The sequence below is a fragment of the Vipera berus genome (genome assembly GCF_964194415.1).
Source record: "Vipera berus genome assembly, chromosome: 2".
NCBI classification, from domain to species: domain Eukaryota; kingdom Metazoa; phylum Chordata; class Lepidosauria; order Squamata; family Viperidae; genus Vipera; species Vipera berus.
In genome coordinates, this window is record NC_138203.1 from 88,702,330 (window position 1) to 88,725,590 (window position 23,261).

At 42.9% G+C, this 23,261-nt stretch overlaps 1 protein-coding gene across 1 annotated transcript in view; it reads left to right on the plus strand.

Annotated features, from left to right (window-relative positions):
* The window catches only part of SVEP1 (sushi, von Willebrand factor type A, EGF and pentraxin domain containing 1), a 143,597-nt gene that overhangs the window by 93,254 nt on the left and 27,082 nt on the right, over positions 1-23,261 (plus strand). Inside the window, exons 31-38 of the mRNA XM_081317032.1 lie at positions 2,726-2,845; positions 7,081-7,257; positions 7,874-7,958; positions 9,151-9,342; positions 13,926-14,093; positions 17,984-18,656; positions 19,085-21,864; positions 22,839-23,064. Coding sequence (XP_081173158.1) covers positions 2,726-2,845; positions 7,081-7,257; positions 7,874-7,958; positions 9,151-9,342; positions 13,926-14,093; positions 17,984-18,656; positions 19,085-21,864; positions 22,839-23,064 — 4,421 coding nt within the window. The remainder of the gene's footprint in view (positions 1-2,725; positions 2,846-7,080; positions 7,258-7,873; positions 7,959-9,150; positions 9,343-13,925; positions 14,094-17,983; positions 18,657-19,084; positions 21,865-22,838; positions 23,065-23,261) is intronic.

Below are 23,261 nucleotides of genomic sequence, written 5' to 3' on the forward strand. Positions count from 1 at the left end.
TCCAAAATCAAACCAACAATCATTAAAACATATATAGTAGTTTAACCATTTAAATGTCTAAATTACGTAGAAGTCAAAAACAATCAAATCTTTCAGGAAGGCACCAGCCAATTCCCATAGGCTAAATCTACAGGTAAAAAAAATCACTTCCGCCCTACATACATTTAGCTCCAGCCAACCTAGCAGTTCAAAAGCATGCAAAAGTGAGTAGATAAATAGGTACCATTTTGCTGGGAAGGTAAGAGCACTTTGTCTTTCGCTTCACGGTCCACTCTGCATGATGGCCACATGACCGTGGGAACATCTTTGGTCAGCATTGACTTAATGGCCTTGAAATTGAGATGAGCACCGCCCCCTAAAGTCAGCTATGACCAGCAAACTAAAATCCATAGGGACTCCTTTACCTTTTACTTTTACCTACATACATTTAGAAATTGGTGACTTAAAAGGAAAGCAGTGATCTCCTTATCATAAGAAAAATAAAACTTTGTAATAATTAGGGTTATACATTTTAATTGTTACTGGGTGTAGAGTAGACATTTAATAGAACATGGCGTATAGATTCAACCTTGGTATTTGAACATAAAATTGTTATGTGTGAGGTTGAAATATCTTCCAGTTATTGCTCTGATGGGGGATGCATTGGTTCAGGTCAGAGGGGGAAAAACACCAATGATTGGGACTCTTCTGGTAGGAGGAGGTATGTGGTCCATGCTTTTCTTTCACATATATTGATTTATATATGTCAATTACATTGTTGACAGAACTTGGTTAGATAACTTTCAAGAATTGCTTACAGTACAAAGAATGTCTGTTTGCATTTTTGTCATCACTCAGAATCTGCCTCGGTCAACAGTTTCTTGTAAGTTTTATTATATCCTTATAAAGCACCATGTGTACTTTGTATAGAAGGAAAGAAAAATGCAGGCATCCACATTTTTTCCACAGATTGCTTTCAACAGATCTTAAAATCATCAGCGTTTTAATATTTTGTAAGGGAACAGAGCTAGTCTCATTCCTAGAAAATTAATTCCTGGAAATAGAACATTAAGTTCTGGTAAAGTTAGTCCTTGGCTTATGACCCCAATTGGAATTGCAATTTTGATCCCTAAGTGATGCGGTCGTTAAACAAGTATTCATATGACCAGACCCAATTTTACAGCCCATTTTAGAATGGCCATTAAGCAAATCACATGATCTTTTAAGTAAATCACCTGGTCGTTAAACAGATCAGGCTTCCCCAGTTGACTTTGCTCGTTGGACCAAGGGCCCCAGTTGCGATCATGTGACTGTGGAGATGGTTCAACAGACCTAACTTTGAGAATCAGTCATAAGTTACTATCGGCCCTCTGACCCCTGGGAAGGCTCCACGCTGCCATGAAGGCATTCTTCCCTCAGTCCCTCAAACAACAGCCCCTATGGTAGAAATAAAGCCCAAAGTAGGAGCACGCTCACAGGGCAAGATCCAAGGTTTCAGATCCAGTCCCCAAAGCAGAGTCCAGGCACATCACAGTAGCAGCCCTCAGGGCAAAGAAAATGTCCAAGGCCACAGTGAAGCAAAAGCTAAAAGTAGCCCATAAGACTGCTTGTGGGCAAGATCCATGACAAAAGGCGAAGAGCAATCTTCCAAGCGAGGCAAGGCAAACAGCAACAGGCACGAGTTGAAGCTGAGGAAGTGGAAGCCAAAGGAAACAATTGTTCCTGGAAAGGACTAGCTCCCCACGGCTTCTCCTTAAGTTACTCCACTCCTGGTGTTCCTTGTGAAGAGGGGGTGGGATGACCTCCTCCCGAGTAGCCTTGCAGCCCTTCTCTGGGCTTGCCTACGCTCTGCTCTCCTTGCCCTCGGATCAAGTGGAAGAGGCAGCTGTTCCTCATCAGAGGAGATCTGCTGCTTATCAGCTCCACTGCCTGTCAGCAGCCGTTCCTCCCCTTAGTCTGTGCAGGCAGGCAGCTCTCCATCTGGTCAACCACCTCCGTCAATGCCTGAGGGGCCTGGGTCAGCATCGTCCTCAGCCCCTGGCCTCTCCAAACATGCCAAAGGAGATGTGCCATCTCTGTCCAACTCCTCTTCCTTCCAACCGGGCTCTGATGGGGCCATGACACCAAGATGATTTATTGAATCTTAACGCCATCCACATTCATGGCATTGCAGAGAATAAGAAAAAGACAAGATAGGCCAGGATTTTAATCAGAATGGCCTAGGCCAGGGGTAGGCAACCTTGGCTCTTTTATGACTCGTGGACTTCAACTCCCAGAATTCCTGAGCCAGCCGTGCTGAGGGGAAAGGGAGAGGTTTCCAAGCTGGCTCAGGAATTCTGGGAGTTGAAGTCCATGAGTCATAAAAGAGCCAAGGTTGCCTACCCCTGGACTAGGCCCTAGAAAATTAAAATGGTGAAGAAGAAAAGGGAAAAGATAGCAATGGATGAATGGGAGTAATCATACTCAGATGCTGTTGCTCAAAGGGAGAATTGGAAAAGGCAAGCTACCTAGTTGGATTGAAGTTTACCAAGAGTGACAGAAAAAAGTTTGCAGCATTTGGTACTTTCTGTGAGTGCCAGGCTTAAGAAGCAGCAAAAAAAATGGGGGGTGGGGGGGAGACTTTCAGGAGATTAGAAGGATATTCTGGAGTGAAAAAGATGCAGGGGCAGTTGGAAGCAGTACAGGAAAGTGAGGGGAAAGAGCTTTACATTTTCTTAGTAACATGAAATGCTATATTTGTTTCTAGATGTGGATGAATGTGCAGTTGGTTCAGACTGTGACTCCCACGCTTCTTGCCTTAACACAAATGGATCCTACATATGTACCTGCATTCACCCATATACTGGAGATGGAAAGAAATGTGCAGGTAAAGGAGCAGGAAATTGCAGAGCAGTTTGCATGTGTATAGGAAAAATTGCTTGTATTCTACAGAATCTTAGCTATATTTTAGTCCTCCTATCAAAATCCATCACTGAAATTCCAGATTAGCAGCCTCCCAAAATCTGTAGTATAATTGGCATATGATTTGAATGGAGCTGGCTTAAAGGTTTTATTGAGTAACATAACATCTGTGTTAACAATCTTTTATTAAGACTACATTAAACCATATTTATCTTGAAACTAAATCAAAATTTTCTAAAAGGATTGTTGTTGTTGTTAGTTGCGAAATCGTGTCCGACCCATCGCGACCCTATGGACAATGTTCCTCCAGGCCTTCCTGTCCTCTACCATCTTCTGGAGTCCATTTAAGCTCACACCTAATGCTTCAGTGACTCCATCCAGCCACCTCATTCTCTGTCGTCCCCTTCTTCTATTGCCCTCAATCTTTCCCAGCATTAGGCTCTTCTCCAGTGAGTCCTTCCTTCTCATTAGGTGGCCACAGTATTTGAGTTTTAGCTTCAGGATCTGGCCTTCTAAAGAGCAGTCAGGGTTGATCTCCTCTAGGACTGACCGGTTTGATCGCCTTGCAGTCCAAGGGACTCGCAGGAGTCTTCTCCAGCACCATAGTTCAAAGGCATCAATTCTTTGGCGCTCAGCCTTTCGTATGGTCCAGCTTTCACTGCCATACATTGCAACTGGGAAGACCATAGCCTTGACTATACGCACTTTTGTTGACAGGGTGATGTCTCTGCTTTTTAGTGTGCTGTCTAGATTTGCCATGGCTTTCCTCCCCAGGAGCAAGCGTCTTTTAATTTCTTGGCTACAGTCCCCATCTGCAGTGATCTTGGAGCCCAGGAAAATAAAATCTGTCACTACCTCCATTTCTTCCCCATCTATTTGCCAGGAATTGAGAGGGCCAGATGCCATGATCTTGGTTTTCTTAATGTTTAGTTTCAACCCAAGTTTTGCACTCTCCTTCTTCACTCGCAACAAGAGGCTCTTTAGTTCCTCTTCACTTTCTGCCATTAGAGTGGTATCATCTGCATATCTTAGGTTGTTGATGTTTCTTCCGGCAATCTTAATTCCAACTTTTGATTCATCTAGCCCTGCCTTTCTCATGATGTGCTCTGCATATAAGTTAAATAGGCAAGGCGACAGTATACAGCCTTGCCGGACTCCTTTCCCAATTTTGAACCAATCAGTGGTTCCGTGTCCAGTTCTCACTGTTGCTTCTTGGCCCACATATAGGTTTCTCAAGAGACAAATAAGATGGTCTGGTATGCCCATCTCTTTAAGGACTTGCCACAGTTTGTTATGATCCACACAATCAAAGGCTTTAGCATAGTCAATGAAGCAGAAGTAGATGTTTTTCTGGAACTCTCTAGCTTTCTCCATGATCCAGCGTATGTTAGCAATTTGATCTCTAGTTCCTCTGCCTCTTCGAAATCCTGCCTGTACTTCTGGTAATTCTTGATCCACATACTGCTGGAGTCTAGCTTGTAGAATTTTAAGCATAACTTTACTAGCATGAGAAATGAGTGCAATGGTGCGATAGTTTGAACATTCTTTGGCACTGCCTTTCTTTGGAATTGGAATGTAAACTGATCTTTTCCAATCCTGTGGCCACTGTTGAGTTTTCCAAATTTGCTGGCAAATTGAGTGTAGCACTTTTACTGCATCGTCTTTTAAGATTTTGAATAGCTCAGCTGGAATACTGTCACCTCCACTAGCTTTGTTGTTGCTCAGCTTTTCTAAGGCCCACTTCACTTCACATTCTAGGATGTCTGGCTCGAGGTCAGGGACCACCTCACTGTGATTATCAGGGACATTAAGCTCATTCTTGTATAGTTCTTCTGTGTAATTTTGCCACCTCTTCTTAATCTCTTCTGCCTCTGTTAGGTCCCTGCCATTTTGGTCCTTTATCATGCCCATTTTTGCATGAAACGTTCCCTTCATCTCTCCAATTTTCTTGAAAAGATCTCTGGTCCTCCCTATTCTATTGTTTTCTTCTATTTCTTTGCATTGTTCATTTAAGAAGGCATTCTTATCTCTTCTAGCTATTCTCTGGAATTCTGCATTTAATTGGGCATATCTTTCTTTTTCTCCCTTGCCTTTCGCTTCCCTCCTTTCCTCAGCTATTTGCAAAGCTTCCTCAGACAGCCATTTTGCTTTCTTGCATTTCTTTTTCTTTGGGATGGTTTTGGTTGCTACCTGTTGTACAATGTCACGAACCTCTGTCCATAGTTCTTCAGGCACTCTGTCTATCAGATCTAATTCTTTAAATCTATTTGTCACCTCTACTGTATATTCAACAGGGATATGATTTAATTCATACCTGACTGGCCTAGCGCTTTTCCCTACTTTCTTTAATTTAAGCCTAAACTTTGCAACAAGAAGCTCATGGTCTGAGCCACAGTCAGCTCCTGGTCTTGTTTTTACTGACTGTATAGAGCTTCTCCATCTTTGGCTGCAGAGCATATAGTCAATCTGATTTCTGTGTTGACCGTCTGGTGATGTCCATGTGTAAAGCCGTCTCTTGGGTTGGTGGAAAAGAGTGTTTGCTATGACCATCGTATTCTCTTGACAAAATTCTATCAGCCTGTGCCCAGCTTCATTTTGTACTCCAAGGCCACACTTGCCTGTTATTCCAGTTATCTTTTGGCTTCCTACTTTAGCATTCCAATCTCCCATGATGATAAGGACATCATTTTTGGGTGTTAGTTCTATAAGGTGCTGTAGGGCTTCATAGAACCGGTCAGTTTCATCCTCTTCAGCACTGGTGGTTGGGGCATAGACTTGGACTACAGTGATATTGAATGGTTTGCCTTGGATTCGAACTGAGATCATTCTGTCATTTTGAGGGTTGTATCCCAGTATTGCTTTTCCTACTTTTTTATTGACTATGAAGGCTACTCCATTTCTTCTGAGGGATTCTTGCCCGCAGTAGTATACCTGATGGTTATCTGAATTAAATTCACCCATTCCTGTCCATTTTAGTTCGCTGATACCTAAGATGTCGATGTCTAGTCTTGTCATCTCTTGTTTGACCACGTCCAGCTTGCCTTGATTCATGGATCTTACATTCCAGGTTCCTATGGAGAAAAAATCTTTACAGCATCGGACTTTCCTTTCACCACCAGACACATCCACAGCTGAGCGTCCTTTCGGCTTTGGCCCAGTCGCTTCATTCTTTCTGGCGCTACTAGTACTAGCCCTCTGCTCTTCCCCAGTAGCATATTGGACGCCTTCCGACCTGAGGGGCTCATCTTCCAGCGTCATATCGCTTTGCCTTTTGGTACTGTCCATAGGGTTTTCATGGCAAAGATACTGGAGTGGGTTGCCATTTCCTTCTCCAGTGGATCACGTTTTGTCAGAACTCTCTGCTATGACCTGTCCGTCTTGGGTGGCCCTGCACGGCATAGCTCATAGCTTCATTGAATTACGCAAGCCCCTTCGCCACGACAAGGCAGTAATCCATGAAGGGGTCTAAAAGGATATGGCCTGTTAAATCATATTTGCAATGGGTAGTGAATAACACTGTTTCCAAGCAAATGCAGACCTGATAACTTCTCATTTGTCCCTTGGATTGGGAAAATTGTCATAAATTTAACCAGTGCTTTTTTTGTAAAAGAAAAAGGTGCCGGAACTCACACATGTCATACAACCCGCCTTGCCTACCCTACAAGGTTCCATCCAAAAAAGGTGCCGGAACTCCGTTCTGAGCGTTCTATGACAAAAAAAGCCCAGAATTTAACCTAGATAGCTATCAATGTAACCCAGAACTGGCAAAAAGAAAAATGCAAGAAGTTCAAGATAGCTCCTCCCTAAAAGTTCTCGAAGTATATCTTAAATGATGCAAGTAGCTGCTTTAGTTTGGTAATATAGGTAAGGAACAATAAAGGAAACTGTTTAGAAATAACTGTCTTTCTTGGTTTTGTAGCCTAAGACTAGAATAGTGTTGAGACTAGCAAAGAAACTTTCTCATGATGTAAAGGTGGCCCACTTGCAGTAGTGGTATAAATCCAAATAATGAAAAACGACTCAAAGGTTGATCTAAACTGTTCTTTAAAAGATTTGATGAGCATTCCCATGCTTTTTGTCTGGGCTTTTACCCTACCCAAGTTGCCTACTTCAATGTTGCGTGATTTGTTTTCATTTTTAAGCACATGAGCCACACCTGATGTCAGTAAGCTCTGTTTTACCTTGTATCTGATTCCAAAGAACCAGTAAAATGCAAACACCCAGGAGATCCTGAACACGGACGGTCGCACGGGGTCAGCTACACTGTTGGTAGCGAAATCAGGTTTTCGTGTGAAAAGGGCTACCAGCTAAAAGGAGCGAGTCAAGTGACATGCTTGGAATCTGGGCAGTGGAGCCATCTGATACCGTTCTGTGAAGGTATGTTTTGAATACTAATTATGATTGTATAGGTAGAAATTGTGACAGCCTGGGGTAGGGAGTTCCACATATTATTTATCAGAATTGCTTATTCAGGAAAAAAAATGTTCCCAAACATGATACTTAAGAGTCCATAGATTTCCTTCCGTAGGTGCCAGTACTGGGGTTTGTAACTTAAATAGATGTTGTTATTGATAGAGACTTCCAGGGCTGTTTTCAGTTGTGACTATTTAGTTGCAGACGTATCAGTAATTCACACTTAAGATGGCTGTACAGCCATCGCTTTTCATAAAGGAAAGGGAAATATTCTTAGGTCCTTCGGTGAAGTGGTGGTGGAGCACCAGCATATCTGAGATTGTGTAAAAACTATTGGATATTGGACATCTCGGCTGCATTCCAGAAATGCAGTAAGAATGAATTTTTTTCTGAATTTCTGTCCCACCTACATACCTTTTTGTTCCCTAACCTTCTAATAAAATAAGATTGCTCTCTTCTTCAGCTATATCATACTGACATTTAGTGTGATTTCCATTTCCCTTTTGGGGGTGTAGCAATGCTATACCAATATATTTTTCATAATCCAAATGATTGTTTTAATCTTTTTTTTTCCTTTAAGCTATTTCCTGTGGTATTCCACCCCTCCCTAAAAATGGTGCAATTGATGGCTCCAGGTTTACATTTGGTAGTAAAGTAATGTTCAGGTAGGAGATCATTATATCAAGGAACTTGTTACTTGGCAACAAATATGGAAAATATATACTAATCATTAGGGGGAAAGAATTAATAAAATATGTGATGCATTTAGTCTATATTAGAAATACTACAAAGTATTTATTTATTCATATCCCACCTTTATAGTGTGTACAAATAACTCAAGGCAGGGAATATATCCAACGTACCTTGTTCTCCTATTTTCTCCACAACAAATCTGTGAGGTGGATTGGGCTGCCGTGCTGAAAATACTGAAGTGCATATTGTTATTGGAAAAACTATCTGCTTCTCTCTGTGAAATTATCAATTCACATATTTTGCATTTTGGAAGAAGCTGGACATTAATACAGGTAGTCCTCAAGTTACGAGTGTAATGGAGCCTGCACATTCCACTCGTAACTTGAAAGCTCGTAGATTGAATCTCGTACCTCGAACAAGATCACTCCCTTGCTCGTTAAAACGCACGGGGCTCGTTAAGTGCACATGAGGTATCTCAGGGTGGGAAAGGCCACCGGGGAGGGGGGCGCTAGTGATGGAACAGGCCCCGATCCTCTTTCGCAGAGAATGGGTGCCTGAATTCTTGCGCTGTTTGTGGTGCCTGCCTCCTGCTTCCCCTCAACTCTGGAGCCATGTGGACGCCGCCCCTGGAATGGAAATCAGGGAGGGTTTCTGCAGACATCCGGAGGTTGGATCCAGGCCTCGGAGGGGTCTTCCAAGCTGTTTGCGCCAGGAACAGAGCTCGGGGTGGGGGAGTGGGGCTTCTGCATGCCTCCGAGGTTAGATCCAGCCCTCAAAGGACTGCTCCAAGCTGCTGCTACCCAGAATGAAGGCTTGATCCAGGCCTCAGAGGGGTCTTCCAAGCAGTTTTTGCCAGGAACTGAGGTTGGGGGGGGGCTTCTGCATGCCTCCGGAGGTTGAATCCAGCCCTTGGAGGACTGCTCCAAGCCATTTGAGCCCAGAAAGAAGCTTCCGGAGGTTGGATCCAAGCCTCAGAGGGGTCTTCCAAGCCGTTTGCGCCAGGAACGGAGGTCGGGGGGGAGGGGGCTTTTGCATGCCTCCGGTGGTTGAATCCAACCGCTTGCAGCGTTACATTTGAGAAACTGAGCTAATACATCAGGAGAAATACTGTGAAACAGTCACGTACCAAAATATATTTATACCTGTTTTTTTTCCTACCTACAGATGTGATGAAGGCTACGCTTTAGTGGGCGAAGCAGAAGCAACGTGTCTAGCAAACGGCAGATGGAACCATTCTTCCCCGTTTTGTGAATTAGTACAATGTCCCCTCCCAAAAGAAATAAAGAATGGAAAATATATCATGAATGGTGTGATGTACCTTTCTAATGTATCTTACACATGTGATGTGGGATACAGGTAATCAGAAAACCAGGATTTATTTGGTATATATACCCTGTCCTTGTTAAAACTGCAGAAGAAAAACTAACATGTATTTGTGAATTGAAAAGATAATGCAAAATGTTCCATATGGAATTTGAACTGCTTTTTATTATTGCATGTTGGAAGCTTATATGAAATTAGTCATTATTAACATTTGTTCAGAATTTAAACTTAAATTTAAAAAGTCTCACTGGGAAAACTTGAAATGTGGATCAAAACAGTCCACGTTACCTTGAACCCCAATAAAATCTGAAAGGTTTCTTAATGCTTAGGGATTTTTTTTTCCTTCCTAGTAAAACTGATAAGATTTAACTAGATATCCATTTGAAAGTCCGGTAAGATTGTTCATTTGTTTGTTGGCATGGGCGTTCTGCTTTTTTCAAAGACATCAGGCTGCTAACATCAGACAGTTAAAAACATGAGGACTAGTAATAATATTATTAGAAACCATAAAAATAATAAAAGCTCAAAAATGTTACCACCTGTTTAAGCTTAAAAAAAAATTCCTTCCATTCCTCTTGATCTCCAGAAGCTCTCCGAAGTCATCAGATCTTAATTGCTCAGCAAAATGACAGGCATGTTCACGGCCTACAGATTACTGCAAGGAAAAAGCAGCAGCTAGCAGTGACTTGGGAGGAATAAGAAGTCAGATTGATGGAAACGGGGTTGTGGTAGAGACAGAATGCAGTTTGGTCAATAACCTAGAAAGCCATACATCCATATTTGTTCTGTCAAGCTATTCCCACAGTCAAAATCTTCTGAAGCGATCCCGGTATGATGAAATATCACTAAATGCACAATGTACAATGAAACATTATACTACTAACATTGAAAATTCTGCTTCTTGTGAGGGAAAAAAATTCACGGTTTCTGCTTAAGAGATGATGAATACAGGCAGTCCTTGGCTTACAAGTGGTCCTTTAGCAACCATTTAAAGTTACAACTGACACTCAAAAGCTATTGATGACCCATTTTTGAAGTTACCATAGACCCCCTCCAAAGCTACTTACAATCCATTTCAAAGTTATGATAGATGCACGTACACACGCATACAAACCCAGAGTCATGTGATTTCAGCTTGGGTGTTTAGCAACCTGCTGACCTTTATGGCTGTTTGCAGCATCCTGTGGTCATGTGACTGTGATTTGCGACTTGGTGGTTGGTGGTTTCGGCCATTAACTTACGGTTTCCAGCAAAAAACCACCCATTGGGAAAATTGATTTGCTTAACAACTGCTTCACTCACTTAACAACCACCACAAGATTGTCAAAAAAGTGGGCCTCGTCACCTGCTGCCTCAATGTACAACCACAATTATTTACAATTTACTTTTGGGTTGAATTACAGTCATAAGGCAAGGAGTACCTGTATCTAATTGGTTAGGGGATAATTGGAGAACTCACTGGATAATTGAATCGCTTCAGAAGATTTTGACTGTGGGAGAACAAATATGGACATACAGCTTTTCAGGTTATTGACTGAACTGAGTTCTGTCTTTACAGCATCAACCTGACTCCTTAATCCTCCCAAGTCACTGCTAATTAGAAAAATGCAAATTAAAGAAACAATACTCTGTTTCTAACTGATAGGGACAGCTCAAGGTATTACCAAGTTGTGGAAAAAATCCTTGTTTTATAGATTAAAATTATGAAAATATTTAATGTGATTGTAAAATCTGGTATTCTTTGACACCATGGAATCTGGGACATTTTTTTTTCTCTTTCTATCCAAAAATCATTTTGAATAGTGAATTTTGACAACTGAATTTTGAGCTTTATAAACTCATAGGACTTTTTGAAAGTGTAAAAAGTACAATTACAGTGTTCTTTTACTATTTTATAATTTGAAGAAAAATGTTGATAAATACAGGTGAAACTCAAAAAATTAGAATATCGTGCAAAAGTTCATTTATTTCAGTAATGCAACTTAAAAGGGGAAACTAATATATGAGATAGACTCATTACACGCAAAGCAAGATAGTTCAAGCCATGAGTTGTCATAATTGTGATGATTATGGCTTACAGCTCATGAAAACCCCAAATCCACAATCTCAGTAAATTAGAATATTGTGAAAAGGTGCAATATTCTAGGCTCAAAGTGTCCCACTCTAATCAGCTAATTAAGCCATAACACCTGCAAAGGGTTCCTGAGCCTTTAAATGGTCTCTCAGTCTGGTTCAGTAGGAATCACAATCATGGGGAAGACTGCTGACTTGACAGTTGTGCAGAAAACCATCATTGACACCCTCCATAAGGAGGGAAAGCCTCAAAAGGTAATTGCAAAAGAAGTTGGATGTTCCCAAAGTGCTGTATCAAAGCACATTAATAGAAAGTTATGTGGAAGGGAAAAGTGTGAAAGAAAAAGGTGCACAAGCAGCAGGGAGAGGATTGTCATGAAAAGGCCATTCAAAAGTGTTGAGGACTTTCACAAGGAGTGGACTGAGGCTGGAGTCAGTGCATCGAGAGCCACCACACACAGACGGATCCTGGACATGGGCTTCAAATGTCATATTCCTCTTGTCAAGCCGCTCCTGAACAACAAACAACGTCAGAAGCGTCTTACCTGGGCTAAAGAAAAACAGACCTGGTCTGTTGCTCAGTGGTCCAAAGTCCTCTTTTTTGATGAGAGCAACTTTTGCATCTCATTTGGAAACCAAGGACCCAGAGTCTGGAGGAAGAATGGAGAGGCACACACTGCAAGATGCTTGAAGTCCAGTGTGAAGTTTCCACAGTCTGTGTTGATTTGGGGAGCCATGTCATCTGCTGGTGTTGGTCCACTGTGCTTCATTAAGTCCAGGGTCAACGCAGCCGTCCACCAGGAGATTTTGGAGCACTTCATGCTTCCTTCCGCAGATGAGCTTTATGGGGATGCTGACTTCATTTTCCAGCAGGACTTGGCACCTACCCACACTGCCAAAAGCATCAAAACCTGGTTCAATGACCGTGGGATTACTGTGCTTGATTGGCCAGCAAACTCACCTGACCTGAACCCCATAGAGAATCTATGGGGCATTGCCAAGAGAAAGATGAGAGACATGAGACCGAACAATGCAGAAGAGCTGAAGGCCGCTATTGACGCATCCTGGTCTTCCATAACACCTCAGCAGTGCCACAGGCTGATAGCTTCCATGCCATGCTGCATTGAGGCAGTAATTGCTGCAAAAGGGGCCCAAACCAAGTACTGAGTCCATATGCATGCTTATACTTTTCAGAGGTCCGATATTGTTCTATGTACACTCCTTGTTTTATTGATTGCATGTAATATTCTAATTTTCTGAGATTGTGGATTTGGGGTTTTCAGGAGCTGTACGCCATAATCATCACAATTATGACAACTCACGGCTTGAACTATCTTGCTTTGCGTGTAATGAGTCTATCTCATATATTAGTTTCCCCTTTTAAGTTGCATTACTGAAATAAATGAACTTTTGCACGATATTCTAATTTTTTGAGTTTCACCTCATCACTCTACTGTGATGAATATCTTCATAAGATCTGCTTCACTTTAATTTTCTTTTCCTCTTTTAAACTGAAACAAACTGCATGTATTTTTTTTGTTCTGAAGCAAGCTGTTGTTTTTTACATATACAAAAAAAAATCTTTTCCAGTTTCATCAAATAAGTTTGTGGAAGGTTACTCTTAACTTTTTATGTTGTTGTTTTATTTCATTTGTCTTACTCTCTTAGTAAGTGATTCACTTTCAAATTATGTGCTCATTTTTATTTTTATTTTTTGCATAAAAACAGTTCTCTGTATTTTGAGATTCTGTATTTGGTGAGACACTAATCATCAAGCCTGAAGAGAGAACATAGCTGCTTTAATGAACTAACTCATTAAAGCAGCACGTGTTTTCAGGTTGAAAAACGACATGGCCTTTTTAATGAGCGGCAGACGACGTTCTTGGCAAATGAGTTTCAAAGTACTGTTTCCTAATCATTTCTGAAGCGTGCACATTCTGACTGGCTCAACATGGTTATTCAAGATTAGTGTTCCAAAGGTTATTACTTATAATTCAGAAATGGTGCACAGGTAGTCCTTGACTTACGACCACAATTGAGCCCAAAATTTCTGTTGCTAAGCAAGGCAGTTATTAAGTGACTTTTGACACATTTTACAATCTTCCTTGTCGCGGTTGCTAAGCGAAACACTGCAGTTGTTAAGTAACAGTAATGTGGTGGTTCAGTGACTCTGTCTTCCCCATTGTCTTTGCTTGTCATGATGAACCCAGGACACTGCAGCCATGGTAATTACATGCCATTTGCCAAGCATCCAAATTTTAGTCACATGAGCATGCTGCAGTGGTCATAAATGTGAAATAATGGTCATAAGTCACTTTTTTCAGTGTTGTAGCTTCGAGCAGTCACTCAATGAATTGTCGTAAGTCGAGGACTACCTGTATATACCCTTGGACTGATTGTTAATCAAAGTTGAACAATTTCAAGGAATCCTTAAATGAAAAAGAACATTTGTTGACCTACTTGGACAGAAAGACCTTTCCCCCCCCACTACTTTTTATCTTACCCACTATCTACTCTATGTTGTTTATTTATTTGTTCCTTAGTCTACAGGGACCATCTGTGCTTGTATGTGAAGCTTTAGGTAACTGGAGCAGTTCACCTCCTGATTGTGAAACCATTTCTTGTGGCCTTCCTCCAGTAATCAAAGATGCTGTTGTTACTGGAAACAACTTTACCTTTGGGAATACTGTCACTTATACGTGTAAGGAAGGGTACGTAAATCAGCATTAGATTCGAACTCTAGTAGTATCGTTTGATGAAATGTTATTAATAATATTGTGGCTTTTTTCTAAATCCATATTTTTGTATTAACCTAAGGCAGGTTTTGCATCGCTGCAAATTGATTGTTTTAAGAACAATAAATAACTTTGTGTAATCTTCCATGAACCTGGTTTGGACTCTGACTGGGCGGAGTCCAGCGGGGTGGAGAGGGCAGGTCTTGTTTTTACCATTTGGGGTGAGTTTGACCCTGTGTCTTTGGATGATGTGGACAGGATTATGCGTAGACTGAGCGCTACAACCTGTTTATTGGACCCATGTCCCTCCTGGCTAGTTTCGGCTGCTGGGGAGGTGACAGGGGGCTGGCTCCAGGCAGTTATCAACGCTTCATTGACAGAGGGTGTCTTCCCCTCCACCTTAAAAGAGGCGGTGGTGAGGCCCCTCCTCAAGAAGCCTGCTCTGGACCCAGCCTCATTAAATAACTATCATCCTGTCTCCAACCTTCGCTTTGTAGCGAAGGTTGTTGAGAGTGTTGTGGCGCATCAGCTTCCGCAATTCCTGGATGAAGTGGACTATCTGGACCCGTACCAGTCCAGTTTCAGACCCGGTTACAGCACGGAAACGGCATTGGTCGCACTGGTAGATGATCTCTGGTGGGCCCGGGACAGGGGTTGCTCCTCTGTCCTGGTCTTACTTGACCTCTCAGCGGCTTTTGATACCATCGACCATGGTATCCTGCTGCGACGGCTCGAGGGGTTGGGAGTCGGAGGCACTGTTTTACGGTGGTTCTCCTACCTCTCAGGCCGTTCACAGTTTGTAGTGGCAGGGGGACAGAGATCTACCCCGAGGCCCCTTTCCTGTAGGATACCTCAGGGGTTGGTTCTCTCCCCCCTCCTGTTTGACATCTATATGAAGCCGCTGGGTGAGATCATCCATGGCTTTGGGGTGAGGTATCTCCAATATGCTGATGATACCCAGTTGTTTATCTCCACCCTGAGCCAACCCAGTGATGCCCTTGACGTGATGTCCTGGTGCCTGGAAGCGGTGCGGGTCTGGATGGGAAGGAACAGGCTCAGGCTGAACCCCTCCAAGACCGAGTGGCTGTAGACACCGGCATCTCGCATTGTCCAACATGTTCCATCTCTTTTGATGGGGGGAGAGCTCTTGCCCCCCTCAGAAAGGGCCTGCAACTTGGGTGTCCTCCTGGATTCACGGCTTAACCTGGAAGACCATCTAACCGCCGTGACCAGGGGGGCCTTTGCACAGGTTCGCCTGGTGCGCCAGTTGCGCCCCTTTTTGGACCGAGATGCCCTATGCACGGTCACCCACGCCCTTGTCGTTTCTCACCTGGATTACTGCAACGCTCTCTACATGGGGCTGCCCTTGAAGTGCACCCGAAGCCTTCAGCTGGTGCTAAATGTGGCCGCGCGGGTGCTTATGGGAGTATCTTGATACTCCCATGTTACACCTCTCCTGCGCGAGCTGCATTGGCTTCCGTTTGCCCTCCGGGTGTGATTCAAGGTGCTGGTAATTACCTTTAAAGCCCTACATGGTGTAGGCCCGGGGTACTTGCGAGACCACCTGCTGCCAATGTCAACCTCCCATCACCCAGTTCGCTCCCACAGAGTTGGGCTCCTCAGGGTTCCGTCGGCCAGACAATGCCGGCTGGCGACCCCCAGGGGAGAGCCTTCACTGTGGGCGCGCCGACCCTCTGGAATGAACTGCCTCCGGAGCTGCGGACGGCCCCTGACCTTCGATCCTTCCGCCGTGACCTGAAGACATGGTTGTTCCAACAAGCGGGCCTGGACTGCCCATGGTTTTTTAATTTGGTTTTTATTGTGTAAATTGTCCCGTATTTCTTATATTCATTGTTTAATTCTTTTTTAATTTTTGTATTTTATGTCTCTTAATTTTTTATTGTTGTGAGCCACCCTGAGTCCTTAGGGAGAAGGGCGGCATATAAATTTAATAAATCCTAAATGCTAATCCTAACCTAAAGTATGATATCGTTAAGGTTAGGATCGGGCAAAGGAAGAAAGAATGATATCATTTAATTTTAATAATTCACTTTAAATCCGCATATCACAGGGTTTTTCAAACTTCGTGGTCTCTCAGAGCAGCCAGATGCTGTGCTGGCTCAGTAAAATGGTTTGAAAAATATGATAGAGGAAAATGTGTAGCTTTGTGTGATGCTGTAAATATATGCATCAGAAATTGTCCCACTCCATAAAAGATTATTAAGACTGTGCAGCAATCAAGATTCAAAGGGCAAAATGTAACATACTGTATGTGTGGGTTTATGCAATGTTTGTTGGGAATATCTTAAAACATTTGCATTTTTTTAGGGCTTACTCAATACCTGGATTTCAGATTGATGACAGATGCTACATGCATGATATATTTTCTTTTATTCATATTTTGTTCGTTAAATCCAGATCACTGTGCCAAACTGTATGCATTGCCAAGGTAGTTGAGAAACTCAGGGGGAAATTGTCATTGTATATTCAAAAAGTAAAATTGCACTACTGCAGACTTCTACCTTTGCTCCTATTCAAAAGAACGCCCCAAATCTGGATTTCTGATTTGTTTTTTAAATGGACCATTAAACCAGGGAAGTTATTTGATTAAAGCAAGAAAGCAAGCAGGCAGGATTTTGGGAACTAACATCTCCAGATGGGATCAATGAATTAATTTATTGAAAAGCAGGAGCAAGTGCTTCTTGAAAATCAGCTAGGATAGAAAAACAGTTATCTGTTTCTGTGTACTTCAGCTTCTAGAAGGGGAAGAGATTAGTTCTTTTTTAAGAATGATTTATCCAGTAATCAGTTGCCCTCCCCCTTTGCAAACAGTCATGCTTAAAGAGAGAGAGAGAGAGAGAGATGTATTCCTCTGCTCTCTTTCCCCCCAAAACTGCATCCAAGGAATTTTGTGGGGATATATACATAGGGACGCGGTGGCTCAGTGGGTTAGGACGCTGACCTTGTCGATCAGAAGATCGGCAGTTCGGCGGGTCGAATCCCGAGTGCCGCGTAACAGAGTGAGCGCCTGTTACTTGTCCCAGCTTCTGCCAACCTAGCAGTTCGAAAGCACGTAAAAATGCAAGTAGAAAAATAGGCACCACTACGGTGGGAAGGTAACAGCCTTCCGTGCGTCTTTGGCGTCTAGTCATGCCGGCCACATGACCATGGAGACGTCCTCGGACAAGCGCTGGCTCTTTGGCTTTGAAACGGAGATGAACACCGGCCCCTAGAGATGGAAACGACTAGCACGCATGTGCGGGGGAGCCTTTACCTTTACCTATACATAGTGCAGGCATATGAGAATATTCTATATCTGCAATTTTCTATTATTATTATAACAGTAAAAGAGAATTACCTGGAGAGGGGCGGTTGGGGTGGGGGTGGGGGTACAGCTTGCAGCTTCATAAAGTTCAAAGAAAGAAATTCAGGAAAAAAAACCTCCATACCTTTTCAGGCTCTACAAGACGGCAGGAGATTTATGCAATCCAACCTGCAAGATTCTGTCAATGTGGCCTTACCATAAAGTAGAATTAGCACATCTGGTCATGTTTCCTGTCTGGTATGCCTGAGAAGACTGATGATTACATATAGTGCAGCGGAAGTTGTTGCCGTTCTTTAAAAAAAAATAATTGAAAACGTTATCTGAAATTGATTGGAGTTAAAAGTGCTTAATTAAAGTTCTTGATAGTACACTTAAAAAAAACACGCATTGGCTTATTTACAATAACAATGCATTTTCACCTGTTTGACAGTGACTTTGGAATGTAGCTTTCCCCCTGTAGTCTATGAGTCCATTTGTATAAGGCAACAAACGTTGTCTACTCAGTCCTTAGGAATCCCTGCTGTTTTTTTCTTACCCATAGCTACACATTACTCGGCCCTGACACTGTGTCATGTTTGTCCGACGGCAAGTGGAACCTCAGTCAACAACAGTGTGTAGCAGTGTCCTGCGATGAACCGCCTCCCGTGGAACATGCTTCTCCAGAGAGTGGCCATCGATTATTTGGTGACATAGCTATCTACTATTGCTCGGATGGGTACAGTCTGGCTGGCAATTCCCAGTTACATTGCAATGCCCAGGGCAAATGGATGCCCCCTGCAAACCACGTTATTCCTGAATGCATAGCTGACTTCTGCGAGAGACCAGAGTCTGTATCATACAGCATCTTGGAATCTTCAAACAAGGCCAGATTTGCAGCTGGGTCAGTTGTGAGCTTCAAGTGTACGGAAGGTTTCGTTTTAAACACATCTGCTAAAATAGAATGTGTCCGAGGTGGTCAGTGGAACCCGTCTCCCTTGGCCATCCAGTGCATCCCCGTTCGTTGCGGAGAACCAGCGAGCATTGCAAACGGGTATGCCATTGGCACCAATTACAGTTTTGGAGCCATTGTGGCTTACAGCTGTATTAGAGGCTACTATATTAAAGGAGAGAAGAAGAGAACGTGTGAAGCAACAGGAACGTGGAGTGGTACTATGCCAACTTGTCATCCAGTGTCCTGTGGTGAGCCACTAAAACTTGCAAATGGAATGATTAAGGTATTGGTACAGTCTTGAATGTAAGCAAAATAATGTTTGTGCGTTTGGTGCAGTCAACATGCTGTCTGAAATCCTGAAAGCTTATTAAAGATCCTAAGATCCTGAAAGCTTATTAAAAGTGCGCCAAAGTTTGTAATTTGGGGGATGTGTTCATGATAGGTAAAATCAGAAATGTGGCGCCATATGATAGCTGCAATATTTACCCCATTGATACTTCCAAATCTGGGAAACTTATCAGTAGGTAAGCAAGCAGATTTGCAGTAGTGCCAGAAATATTTGGTTGTTCTGCATAAGCACTGAAAAGGAACTAAATCTATATATGCATGCACATCCACAGACACATTTTAAGTATTTCCTGTCTGTCAAAGCTTTGTAAACTAACAATGATCACTTTATCGGCTATAACATTTATTTCATCCATTTTACAGAATATGACGGGACGATTCTTTGGAAGTGAAGTGACATACCAATGTAATGAAGGTTACCAGTTGACTGGAAGTTCAAGATTATTTTGCCAGTCAAACCGTCAGTGGTACAGTGAAGTACAGCCTTCTTGTGTGATCCTCAATTGTGGAGAACCACCTACCTTCCAGCATGGATTCCGCAAGGGAAAAAAATTTGAAGTGGGAGCCAAAGTCAGTTTTTTCTGCGATGAAGGCTATGAATTGGTTGGAGATGTTTCTTGGACCTGTCAGAAATCTGGAATGTGGAACAAAAAACAAAGCCCCCAGTGTGTCCCAACCAAGTGTCCAGAGCCACCATTAACTGAGAATCAACTTGTCTTGAAAGAGATGGCTGACCAAGTAGGGATAGTGCAGTTGTCATGCAGAGAAGGCCTTATTTTGTATGGGGCTTCCATCCTGAGATGTTTGTCATCCCAACAGTGGAATGACACTTTTCCTGTCTGCAAAATGGTACTCTGTCGTAGGCCTCCTTATATTCCTTTTGGGGACCCTGTGGTGTCTTCTCTGCATTTTGGTAGCACGGTGAGCTATACGTGTATGGATGGATTTTTGCTCAAGGGAACGTCTACCATTATTTGCCAAGCAGATGGTACATGGAGTTCTCCGCTTCCAGAATGCATCCCTGTGGAGTGCCCACAGCCAGAGGAAATTCAGAATGGTATTGTAGATGTACAAGGCCTTACCTATCTCAGTACGGCACTATATAGCTGTAAACCAGGTTTTGAAATAATGGGAAACACAACAGTTCTTTGTGGAGAAGATGGACGTTGGCTTGGAGGAGAGCCTTCTTGCAAACCCATTGAATGTTCCAAACCCAGGGAGATCAAGAACGGTCGGTATTCATATGTTGATCTACAGTACAGACAGACAGTTACCTATTCCTGTGACAGAGGATTCCGGCTTGAGGGGCAGAGAGTTCTAACCTGCCTGGAAACAAGGGAGTGGGATACAAGGGCTCCATCTTGTAGAGCAATTAATTGTGATCCTCCTCAACCTATTGAGAATGGGTTTGTAGAAGGTGCAGATTACAGCTATGGTGCCATGGTTATATACAGCTGTATCCCAGGATTCCAGCTTTCTGGTCTTGCGATGCAAGTCTGTGAGGAATCAGGATGGTCTAGTGTTAGTCCAGTTTGTCTACCAACAGACTGTGGCCTTCCTCCCCATATAGACTTTGGGGGATATGTAACAATCAGCAGTGAAGAAAAGCATTTTGGCCAAGAAGTTGTATTCGAAGAGAGCTTGCTTATGGCTAGCCAGTCTTATTTATCTCCAAAAGAAACACAACATTCCTCCAAAGCCATTAATAGTTTGCCACTATCCAGCTATTTATATGGGACTACAGTGTTGTATAGTTGCTATTCAGGGTATGAACTCTTAGGAAATTCCGTGCTAGCGTGCCAAGAAGATGGAATGTGGAATGGTAGTGCTCCTGCCTGTGTTTCCATTCAGTGTGAATTACCACTGTTCCCAGACAATGGTTTTGTACATTTTACAGAGAACACTGTTGGTAGTACAGTGAAATATACTTGTAAGCCAGGGTATAAGCTGATTGGATCCGATACAAGACACTGTATGTCTAGGAGACAGTGGAGTGATTCAGCACCAACCTGCAAGATAATATCATGTGCAGTGCCTAGCAGACCCATGAATGGCATAGTAAAAGGAGAATCTTACACCTATGGTAGTGTGGTCCAGTATGATTGTGATCATGGGTTTCAGCTAAATGGCTTACATAAGAGAACCTGCCAGTCTGATCAAAAGTGGGATGGAAATGAGCCACTATGCATTCCCATTTCCTGTGGCCAAGCTCCCTATTTAGAGAACGGTGAAGTGAGGGGAGATGAATACACATTCCAAAACTATATTGAATACAGCTGCAAAGAAGGTTTTCTGTTGGAAGGGGACTGGAAAAGATTTTGTCTTGCAGATGGAAACTGGAGTGGCAACACTCCAGTGTGTAGGCCAGTCCAGTGTTCTGAACCAGTGAAATTTGTTCACGGCCAGATAATTGGATCAGAATTCGGTGTTGGAAAGAGAATTAAGTATTTCTGTGATGAAGGATATATACTGCGTGGCACACTCTTTCGTACCTGCCAGGCTAATGGAACATGGGATAAAGAACCTCCATTCTGTGAACCCGTTGACTGTGGCCCTCCTGAGGACATCTCTCATGGTTTCCTGAACGGTTCTGTCTTTCGTTTCGGGGAACAGGTAGAGTATATTTGCTTCCCTGGTTATGAGTTGCAAGGTAACCCAGTGAGGCAATGTCAGTCAAATGGTTTATGGAGTGGAAGACCCTCTTCTTGCCTGCTTTGTGAGTGCCCTATACCCACCATTCAGAATGGGATAATTATAGGTAACCATTTTGGCTGCGGCAAGAAGATAGAATTTCAATGTCTAGAAGGTTTCAAACTACTAGGACCTTCCGAAATCACATGTGAAGCTATTGGCAGATGGAGTTCTGGCTTTCCACACTGTGGGCTGATTTCCTGTGGCCCTCCGCCCGTGATTCCCAATGCGTTTATCAATGGAGGCAGTTCAGTGGATCAAAACACCCTAATTTATCATTGTGAAATGGGTTATGTGATGCAAGGAAGCTCAGAATTGACTTGTACAGAAACAGGAGTCTGGAGTAGGCCATACCCAAATTGCACATTACTGACCTGTGGACCACCACCTACTGTGCCTCATGCGGTTGCTTTTGGAGAATCAGAAGACTATGGAAGTAAAGTTCAATACAGGTAAGAAGTGTTGATAGTTTCACATTTGGATGGATGGATGGATGGATGGCTAAGAGTTTCACAGAGTCTAGAGTTCTCTAGTAAAGCTTATGAATATGAATTAATTTCTGAATTACATTGTCAGGAGTTCTCCACCATTAATCAGGACTTATACATCCTAATTATAGGTTGTCCTCAATTGTATTTCAGTAATTAGCTTTTAAGGGACGCGGTGGCTCAGTGGGTTAGGACACTGAGCTTGTCGATCAGAAGGTTGACAGTTTGGCGGGTTGAATCCCGAGTGCCGCGTAACAGAGTGAGCGCCTGTTACTTGTCCCAGCTTCTGCCAACCTAGCAGTTCGAAAGCAGGTAAAAATGCAAGTAGAAAAATAGGGATCACTCTGGTGGGAAGGTAACAGCGTTCTGTGCGCCTTTGGCATCTAGTCATGCTGGCCACATGACCACGGAGACGTCCTCAGACAAGCGCTGGCTCTTCGGCTTTGAAACGGAGATGATCACCGGCCCCTAGAGTTGGAAACGACTAGCACGCATGTGCAGGGGAACCTTTACCTTTAATTAGCTTTTGAATCAATAAGATGCAATATATATTGCAACTGGAGGGGTAATGGAAGGGATCCAACACCTGAAACCCCAGGGTCGTCCAATGGAACAGGAGCCACTGACTCAGCGGTACCCACCCACCCCCAGACCCACAGACCTAAGACGTGGTTTGGGGTGGGTCCTGACAGATGTAGTCAATGTGTTACCAGCCTATAGACTAATTGTTATCAGTCATATTGTCAGGAGCCCTCTTGTTGGTGACTGTTTCTAAGCTTGTTCTTCCACCAAACAAACATTTCCAGGAGTAGGTCCCTGAAGGTTGTTTTGTTTTGTTTTTTAACTGAAATTGCCAGGGCACATAATTAGAGGTGAAGAATGATTAATGCGGAATGTACAACAATTTGTATGGGTGACAAATTTTTGCCTTGTTTCAGATGTCTGGAGGGCTATGTGATAGAGACAGAAGTGGATATATGCACCTGTCAGGAAGATGGGCACTGGTTCCCTAACACTATTTCCTGTTGCCCCAGAAAATGTCCCATGCCACCCAACGTAACCAATATTATTATTTCTGGCACTGAATTTACTGTGAATAAAAGCATTACCTTATCATGTCCAGAAGGCTATTTTTTGATGGGCACCAGCACCTCCACTTGCCAGGTAAATATATATTTTTTCTCCAGTCTGTTTTGTTTGGGTTATAAAAAGCCCTGTCTTACAGCCATATATCAATAACTGAGAGTATGCCACTCGTGTTGTGCTTATTATAAAGAACGGCACCGAAACTCTTTTCAAAATTATTCTGCCCTTTAAGCTTTTGAATGCCAGTAAGGGAAAAATCTGGATTCGCTGCAAGT